The following is a 10,529-nucleotide window of genomic DNA, read 5'->3' as shown; positions in this document are numbered from 1 at the left end:
TTGAATATACCTTGATACCTGTAAGTATGAGTACATTTGAAGTTTTACTAACCACTGTCCAACTCATAGTGACTTAAAAACTTAACTGGAAAAATACATCTCGGAATTTATACTTTGATTTGTGTTTCGTGAGTAAAACAATATACAGCAGCGGTCCATTTTGTCATACTACAGACATGATTGAACCCCCATCAGTTTTTTATCACAGCTGGGAAGAAAGTTAAGTTTTATAATTGCAACGAAAACATTTTACTGTCAACTGGACTTGTACAGTAAGTCATTTGTGACCATGTGATCACTGGAAGAGTAAAATGAGAACACACATCTGGTTATAAAATAAGCAGGATAAATAAAGTGTATATCTCGAAGGCAAGTCCTGATGTGAACTTTTTGAAAAAAATTTATATGGTGGGAGGAGCAGTTGCAATCAGACTAGACACATATAAGTAGTGCTAGAGCTTTACTTGGCGCAGAAATAAGATTCAGAAAAATATTCTCGGGTGACAAATGACATGGAAAGCATGACGGCACAACACAGCCTTGGTATTTAGAAAGTTAGTCCCCTTTTCATGTGCGCAAATACTTGCTCGCTATGTCTCGTTCTTTTACGTAGTCCCCATAGCTTGGGAAGGGATGGGCGCATACTTCCAGATCTCGTGTGGTATTTCCGAAGTTCTTCCCAACATGGAACTTGTACCCTGTCATAATTTAGATGAAACAGCCTGGTTAGATAGTCCCGGAGCGAGTATGCTCAGAGGTGAGAATTATGCCCGATAAAGACGACGGAAATGAAATTGTGCCTAAGTGCAGCATTCCTGAAGTATTAAAAAATGACTTAAAAAGCATTTTCTGAGTTGAACACTGACGGGATTTGATAGACATTTACCACCATAATAAACTATGTGGCAACGACAATCCTGTAATGCATTCACGAACAATTCCTGGGACTAAGAACGGAGATTAATCTACGTACAACCATCTTCCAGGCCCTTGCCTTCCAAAAATACCTTCGGTTGACGAAACCAGTGGCAGACGAGCCGAAACGATATCCACTTCTCTCTAGTGGGACTGTTCGCCACAGTACAGTACAGGCGATACTTTAGATCTGGAAGACCATTAAAGTATTGCCTGTGTACTGGTGAAATGAAGCCGTCTGGTCTCGTAGTTGTCTGCGGAGGCAGTCACAACAACTGATATTGAGTCCTGTTGCAAATCAAAGTATGTCTTGCGTATGTTGATGTGGTTCTTTCATTATATTTGATGGAGATTTAACAGCTGATCGCTGATCCCGAATGGCATATTTCTAAGATATTTCTGAACAGGTGATTTCAGTGGAATTGTCCGTTACTTAATCATGAAGATGATCTGTCAGCGATCATCAAGTGGTTCCATTTCGGTAGTCCTTTATCACATCTCTGCCACCTACATACCAGGAAGAAAATCGCATGAAACATAGAAGGTAATATCGGAAAATTGACGAGCTCTGAGGCACGTGTGAACGGCTCCAAATGACTGGTTGGGTCACAGTGGGCATTTCACCTCTAAGGTGGACAACATTTACAACGCGTAATGAAGACTGGCATAACTCAGAATTCAGCGGTTTAGTTGAGATAACGTCCATCATCGCCTAATTTCTATGGTCGGACAGATTCGAATCGAGCAATCCACACATTCGCTCAGACATGGAAGTTGATTCACAATGATGAGTATGAGTCCACTGCAAGGTTGGGGTCAGCCAGAAGAGACACAAAAACATGTAAATGCCCCTTGATTCCTCCAATTTCATCCAACAAGTTTGCCTGTTATAGACGGCTGCGGTATCATATGATTGACTTGGGATTGACTACAGTTGGAATGAGCTGATGAGTAACTGTCAATGCGGTCAACACCTGTGATTTCCCCTGTTGTAAATCTTAGTTATTTCTGAATTTGTAAACTTGCGGTCCAGGCAAGTGGCGTTCACTTTATTTGGGGAATGTCACCAGCTCCACCATAGAATCACCTCTGAATGACAAGTTACTGGTTAGTTTATTTTTCACTCATAAAAGCTGAATTGTTGCTTTATATCAACTCAATTAGTGGCAGCACACTTTCTGGCCGCATATCTGTAAGTAATATAATGCGAGGATGGACGGCAAGAAATAAAGCTTGAGAGAAACGAAGATGAGCCTCCGACAGTAGAGTTGGTCTTCAAAATGTGTTTGACATTTTGTGGTGAACTAATGAGTGGTATCCGATGGTTGGGCGTACATCTATCACATAAGAATTGAAAGCTACTTAAAAATGCTTTAGAATAGGGGTAGGCCTTTGAACCACTTTTAAAAAGCAAGCAATTTTAAAGCCATTGTATTGGGACCACCAGTGAATTCAGTTGACGAATCGCAACTCTCTTTGCCGAAAGTACACATGTTATCCGCCAAAACAGTCAGCTATCGGAGCATTTTCATTCGCAAAGTTCAGATACGGTCGTCTTCTTCTTTAACCAAGACCTATTCATCTTTTCAAGCCAACTGAAGTATGTCTCCAACTCAATCCCTAAGACAGGATTTTGCCCCTCGGTCTGTTATCCAAGCCATTATTATGCCCTTTGTCATAGTACCACTCATCCCGTTTTTACCACAATTTACCGCAACACCACACTAAAGCACTATAGCGGCCACCTCCACTTTCGTGTTTGATTTTTGGGGCTAGGACGTGGGCTCTTTTTAAGTCCTAGAAACCGTCGGTAGATCCGTTGCTAAACTCATCCCATCGTAAGACGCTCTTGGTAGCCAACTCCTATGTTCTAAGCGCGTAATCAAACCTGCGCTGCCATATACTTTTATATCATATATATGTTGGGTCACAGTGGGCATTTCACCTCTAAGGTGGACAACATTTACAACGCGTAATGAAGACTGGCATAACTCAGAATTCAGCGGTTTAGTTGAGATAACGTCCATCATCGCCTAATTTCTATGGTCGGACAGATTCGAATCGAGCAATCCACACATTCGCTCAGACATGGAAGTTGATTCACAATGATGAGTATGAGTCCACTGCAAGGTTGGGGTCAGCCAGAAGAGACACAAAAACATGTAAATGCCCCTTGATTCCTCCAATTTCATCCAACAAGTTTGCCTGTTATAGACGGCTGCGGTATCATATGATTGACTTGGGATTGACTACAGTTGGAATGAGCTGATGAGTAACTGTCAATGCGGTCAACACCTGTGATTTCCCCTGTTGTAAATCTTAGTTATTTCTGAATTTGTAAACTTGCGGTCCAGGCAAGTGGCGTTCACTTTATTTGGGGAATGTCACCAGCTCCACCATAGAATCACCTCTGAATGACAAGTTACTGGTTAGTTTATTTTTCACTCATAAAAGCTGAATTGTTGCTTTATATCAACTCAATTAGTGGCAGCACACTTTCTGGCCGCATATCTGTAAGTAATATAATGCGAGGATGGACGGCAAGAAATAAAGCTTGAGAGAAACGAAGATGAGCCTCCGACAGTAGAGTTGGTCTTCAAAATGTGTTTGACATTTTGTGGTGAACTAATGAGTGGTATCCGATGGTTGGGCGTACATCTATCACATAAGAATTGAAAGCTACTTAAAAATGCTTTAGAATAGGGGTAGGCCTTTGAACCACTTTTAAAAAGCAAGCAATTTTAAAGCCATTGTATTGGGACCACCAGTGAATTCAGTTGACGAATCGCAACTCTCTTTGCCGAAAGTACACATGTTATCCGCCAAAACAGTCAGCTATCGGAGCATTTTCATTCGCAAAGTTCAGATACGGTCGTCTTCTTCTTTAACCAAGACCTATTCATCTTTTCAAGCCAACTGAAGTATGTCTCCAACTCAATCCCTAAGACAGGATTTTGCCCCTCGGTCTGTTATCCAAGCCATTATTATGCCCTTTGTCATAGTACCACTCATCCCGTTTTTACCACAATTTACCGCAACACCACACTAAAGCACTATAGCGGCCACCTCCACTTTCGTGTTTGATTTTTGGGGCTAGGACGTGGGCTCTTTTTAAGTCCTAGAAACCGTCGGTAGATCCGTTGCTAAACTCATCCCATCGTAAGACGCTCTTGGTAGCCAACTCCTATGTTCTAAGCGCGTAATCAAACCTGCGCTGCCATATACTTTTATATCATATATATGTCATATACTTATCACGATTATATATATATTGAAAAAATATTCATTCATCCATATCGCACATGCCAGTAACTCATCATGCTCATCCACGCAAATCAACCGGTAATATGGAAAATAAATCTGTCTAAAACCTGGTAATGTGAGTGGTTGCTCCGTAAAAACGAGTCGAATCGCTAGGCACATTCACTGACACGCTCCACCGCCTAACAACCGATTGGTGCTTCACCTCGACTGGTGATCAAGCGTTTGCGATCAAACTGTCCAACTCAATGAAACAACTAAAAACCATTTATACTACCCACTTTTCAAATCCAATTTAGGAGGAATTTTTCTCATGTAAAAGTGATGAAATTCGTTGAATTTTCACGTATGTACAAAGAAAACACAGTATGCAAGAATCCTTAACTGCAGCGGATTCCCACATCGATTATAGCAGATATAAAAATGGACGGAAGTTTGCTTCTTATTGACGTGGTAACAAGTTGTAAAAACTGTGTTTGAATTCAATGATCTCGTTGTGTATAGTCTTCTTTCGGCTGCCGAATTGCATGCTTCATCTATCTGTTTCTAGTTCCCATATGTCTCCGTGAAATCCCGCAAACCGACCCCTTAGCCCAACCAGTTACCTTGTTGATACTGGTCTGCCTTCCACTTTTATTATAAGACTAAGTGGCTAACCTCCGTTTTATCTGCATTTCGGTTTTTGTATTCTCCCCCGTTTGTTAGTGAAGTCGCATTCCCTCATTATTATTCGATTTGTTATACTTAGCGCCACGAAAAACTCCATTCATAATTTATTTTCGATGTTTACGTCGACCTGGTGATAGCGATCATCTGAAGTGAGCTTTAATTCGAGGCTTATAGCACGGGCGGAATCTATGTTTCTCACCATGAATATGTCCTTTGTATTCTGGTATCATTCCCTCCTGTCGGAAGATTCTTGATGAGTTGAATAGTTCATTCGGTTGCCGTACAAATGTATCTTTGACAACTGGCTCTCTGAAAGGGAGGAATATACAGTGCAATACCGAACAAACTGACTCAATGAATTCATGTGAATGTTATTCAATCCGGATCGTAACATTTTGTAGAAGCTCTCGAGTTGTGCATGTGGAAATGTTGAGACCATACAAGGAAACGGCTTAGATAAGGATTGATTTGGATTTTTTCATTTTACTTGGCCTCATCGAGCTCAGTCCACCAAATGCAAGTAACATCTAAATACGAGGTTATGTAATGCTTGCAATCCGTGGTCTAGTGGCCTTGAGAAATGACTACTTCATTGGATATCTTGCGTTTGAACCGGACAGACTGAACAATTATGTTACCACCGTTCACCGCAATTCAGCGGATTAATCACATTTACGCATCGATCTTGTTGTAAAAATTGTCGTTCAGCTGCGGCACCCTTTCGGTACACAACTGCCATGCCACTCGAAGAAGGCACGGGAGCTGTAGGATGTACCAAACTGTCGCTCTAAAGCAATCCGCAACACAGCACTCGCAACAGGGGAACCGATGGTGTCTATGCTATGTAAACTTTCTCTCTATTGGCAGAAACGGTGGAAAGGCACTAAACCTGTCCCATTCTGTAGTCATCCCTGAAGTGGAATTTCTAGCGCATTTATCGATGGGTCCGCAGTGTTAAACTATGGTGGTAATTTGAAAGTACCATTTAACAAACCTCTATAACCTGACGTTTCATGCAGCAATGTAAATGTCTGGTAGCATTGACAGAAACCGTGCGGGTGACTACTAACCACATACCTAAACTAAAATCCACCGATTGTCACCAAACTTCTCCGAAAATGAATTAAATCTGCCTATCACTCCCCACTGTCAGTCTTATTTTTCATATGTGATCACTTTAGTTGGTGTATCGTGTCCTGGTTACTTAACCTTCTCCAAATTCACACGCGTATCACTTTCGGACAAAACGCTCAACATCGCCCCAATTTTTATGAGCACTGTCCTGATTGCAAACCCATACTTAAGGTTAGTTGACTAAAAATTGGGAAAAACGTGTTTATAACCGGACGACATAGAGGAAAAACAACCTAGCCACACTTGTTTTCACGCGTCTAATCGAGCCAAATGGCATACGCCTTCTGTTGGTTTTCTCTCAACCGTACGAGAACTCACGTATTCACAGTTGTCGTTGGTTCTGCAAGTCGATCCCAATGTGCCTGATTTTCGGTGCGGAATGTTTCCAAACCGCTTTTTGCAGCCTCATGGAAGCGTTTTGCGAGTCCAGCCTCCGTAGTGTCCATACATGGGACAAATCCCATGTAGCCAGGAATAGGTGGATCAGTTGGGCCCCGAACAGCTGAAGCAGTGGTGTTTTTCTTTGACAAGTCATCCGCCCACAAGTTCAAATGGTTACGAACTCTGGGATCAAGTGCAATAGGTCGCAAAGCCGGAAAGATTCCCGCTACTTCCCGCAGTTCTTCCCTCTTCTTTTCCTCACATTTGTACTTTCGTACAAATTCATCTACACATTCATCCGCTGTCTGCCGATAAGTAGCACCGAATTTGAATGGCATGTGGGGTACGTCACCTAAAAAACGGTAATAATCAGTGCGAAAATCCAGGCACACCCGAATATCCAGGAATCATGCCGGCAATATATTTATTGTCACCAGTCGGTTGAGGCAACATCTTGCCCGGTACTTCATCCCTGAATGCCGACCGTGCAGTAGCATCCTTGTAGTCTCCAACAACAGGGTAGAGGTGATGTGGTTTCTGTTGTTTTAATTGTTAACGTCTATCAGATCATAGGCTTACCTGAATCTGCGGTCCATTGTAATACGGCAGCTCTTGTGCGATGTCGGCTGTTTCTCTTCCGTACGTGTGACCGGATCGGTATTTCAGCTGGGGACAAAATCCCATATACCTATAATCCAGAAAAGTGATTCGTGACCATGTGGAGCAAAATCCCCCCAGAAACTGAAATTTCGGACAGTGAAAACAATGTGACATCGAGGGTGAAGTTATGCAGGCCCATGGATTTAACACACTTTAAAACTGGTGCCTAATCTTCGTTAGTCGAATTGTATACGTGGTTTCCGCGCTTCTACTCCAAAGACATTTTCTCTTAAAATGATATATAAATATTGATAAGAAATAATGTCATAGTTGTAACCGATATACGCTGAGAAAAACGACCCATTTCAAACCCAGAAATGCTAGGATTAAACATCGTCTATCTGACTTTTTCCTTGCGTTCCCATCTCCCGTATATTTGGTCGTTTATCCCAGGAATTAGGTATCCTCGTGTGTATATCTGTTGTTCTGAAATTTCAACTTTCACCGTCACTAACATAATCGAGACTTTTTGTTATAGTACTCATTCCAACACTGAAAAATTTGTAAATGGACTTTCCTTATGTCCTTTGGTTTGAAATGAATATGCCGCCCATTCTGATGTAGCCAAGATCGAAGTGGATTTCATACAACGATTTTGCCGATGTCGAAAAATTGGTACTTCTGTTTTGTTTTCCGATCGTCAGTCAGCCGGTTGCTGATCTGCTCACAGAACTTGGAGATATCCTTGCGAACATTTGATCATCGGCCGAGAAAACATTATCAGTCCAGGGCTTGGTGTTTTGTCCGCCATTGGACATCTTAGGTATCACCTGACAAATAATCAGACAATGACTATAAAATTTTCATTGGAAAGTCTTTGAAAATTGACTTGTTTGTCTCCATTTTCTTCAAAGTTTTATTGTGCTGACGGTAGTTAGGTTTCACTATCCATATACTTGTGCAGTACATTTGAGCAGTATTATAAAGCGAGGTACTGAGACGTGACCGTTCTAAGGGCTGGACTATTGTAAATGAAGCCATCATGTACGAAACTATTTTGCGTGTATTCATTTAATTGTGTGGAAATCCTTATTTTGATTTACCGTCAACTGGGCCACTTTGAACAAAAATAGAATGTGCACTACCAGTGGATAATTCTGATGAATTTCTATGGGGCCTTTTAGAAAGTAGCGTGCTGAGGTATAGTCCTCGATAATTAAGGACCTGACAGCGCTTCCAGTAACGGAGATTGGCGATTGAGTCCATTGAATCGAATGGCAGGCAAGAGTACGGGGTACTAACGAGGAATTCCGCGATCTAGCCTCACACTGTCAATCCAGTGGCATCTTTCTAGGCTGGCCTGTCCTAACAGTAATTCAGGCATTTTACTCCACACGAGTTGGTACTAACAATGTATAGAAAGTGTCCAGCTAAGCTGACTACTTCCATTAAACTGACAGACGTTGCCGGATGGTTAGTAAGCAAATGGAGGTGAAGGACAACATCCCATGCACAACAGATAGATCATGCAAAAACAATGTGGTTGTATCACATACTTCAAGTGCGAATGACAGTTTTCGTAAAAGACTCTACGGCAAAAGAAAGAAGGCATGGAACTAACTCAAACACAAAACTTTAACTTAGGTACTAAAATCACGCCAAAAGTTTGTCACAGTCCAGTGTGGGAAATAACTGTGGTTGATTTGGTGAGTAACACCATCTTCCCGTGTCATCATCAAAATATCATACTCAAACTTCATGGTCAGCTTACAAAACCTCCACCTGTCAACTCGTTCTCAGTTTTGTCTACAAAATTATCAATTCGTGCCGTCATCTGTGTGTTCCTTAGTGTTCTTCACAGTGATGTTGCTTTTTAGGGTGAATCATTGGATATTGTTCCTCTGTTTAGAGTTTCATAGTTAAATGAACTTGGGTTCTAATATAGACAAGGACAAGAAACACTACCTAACTTTGAATCAAATAATACTGCAGTGATAACGGAATACAAAACACAGATGTATCAAAAGTACGCAAAAACAAAAGAATAAATATTAAATGACGGCGTGAAAAGCAAACGAAGTGAGCAGATCTTAAAATAATTACCCCAATACATGAACAACCTATACTGACAAGAATCAGGGGCCTTCGGACGGCTTTTGCTTTCGGATTAATGATTTTATTGTGTGGAAAAAGTTAACCGGATATGTAGAATAAAATGCTTGGGAAAAAGCTAGGCGAGCTATTGACAGTTTCTCGCGTTAACAGCTTTGCAATAACACCCATGAGCTGGCCCAAAATTTGCCTAACTAATTTTTAAGGTGTTTGGCCGTCGTCATTCAATCAACACGGCTCAATAAAATGTTTTTGCTAAGCTCAAGACTTCATGTTTATGTAAACCGCCTAAAGGTAAATGGGCTCAAGGTGTCTCTCACGAGCACCCACTATATTCTGTGAAGAGATAAAAGGCCCAAACGATATTCTAAAGCATCAAGAACGTCAAAATGTAATTTTCTCAAAAATGAATTCGATAAGTTATCAAGTATTTTGGAAAATCTGGAAAGTTGGTAACCAAACGACTAACTGTATCCTGTGTTATCCAGGGGCTGGCGATAGGCCTTGTATCCTACATAGTCACACGAATGATAGAACTGCCCATCAGCTCCCGATTTAAGTGCGAAAACCCAAATGCACGGAGTGTGCTGAGGGTGAAGGTTGATGTCATGTTTGCCTTATATTATTCGGCAACGATTGAAAATTTATGTAGAAGGAGTCGCTCTGCACCCATATTTTTTCAATAGCCGGCAGCAATTGTGTCCTTGGTGCCTTTTTAAGTTGTCTGGTCGGGTTCTTTCAGATGTAACACCTCAAAATATTTAAGTAGTTCAGCACCAGGTCCCTCCCCTTGAAACTTTAACGATAACCAAAACGATAACCAAATGAAATTTGCCGCTGCACCGCAAAAAGTCATCAGTGTTAATCTTTAATAATAATAATAATAATAATAATAATAATAATAATAATAATAATAATAATAATAATAATAATAATAATAATAATAATAATAATAATAATAATAATAATAATAATAATAATAATAATAATAATAATAATAATAATAATAATAATAATAATAATAATAATAATAATAATAATAATAATAATAATAATAATAATAATAATAATAATAATAACAGTGGAAATGTTGATATTTTGTTTGAGCTGATTTTCGGACGAGCATGTTGCAACCATCAAAACTGATGGGAAAGACTGTCACCAGTTCAACCGTTTAATTTTAATTTACTTTTGTAAGACATGGGGTACCTGTTACTTATTCTGTTGCTACAAAACTTGAGACAAACGTTCTTTACTGAATAGAAAAACAAGTCGCAGAGAAAACTGCTGGAAGTGATTTAGCTCATTCTGCTTGATGCATCCCAGATCACCATATTGTACGCTGTAATAAGTCTAAAACAATACCTAATGGCTGTAAAAAAATAGGGGCAGGTTTAATGAAAATCATTTGCACGAGTGTGCAAATACAACACTGCGTCATCTTTAATCGAAAAAAA

General features: G+C 40.3%; 1 protein-coding gene across 1 annotated transcript in view; it reads right to left on the bottom strand.

Moving 5' to 3' along the window:
- Window positions 1-239: 239 nt before the first annotated feature.
- Window positions 240-10,529, bottom strand: part of T265_01217 (hypothetical protein) — a gene marked incomplete at both ends in the record, with an annotated part of 21,019 nt that continues 10,729 nt past the window's right edge. The window contains 5 exons of the mRNA XM_009165202.1: window positions 240-698; window positions 5,045-5,154; window positions 6,298-6,712; window positions 6,753-6,897; window positions 6,940-7,048. Coding sequence (XP_009163466.1) covers window positions 568-698; window positions 5,045-5,154; window positions 6,298-6,712; window positions 6,753-6,897; window positions 6,940-7,048 — 910 coding nt within the window. The remainder of the gene's footprint in view (window positions 699-5,044; window positions 5,155-6,297; window positions 6,713-6,752; window positions 6,898-6,939; window positions 7,049-10,529) is intronic.

This window comes from Opisthorchis viverrini, assembly GCF_000715545.1.
Source record: "Opisthorchis viverrini unplaced genomic scaffold opera_v5_13, whole genome shotgun sequence".
Lineage (NCBI taxonomy): Eukaryota > Metazoa > Platyhelminthes > Trematoda > Opisthorchiida > Opisthorchiidae > Opisthorchis > Opisthorchis viverrini.
Note: the sequence above shows the minus strand (reverse complement) of the source record. Positions and strands in the feature narration are given on the sequence as shown.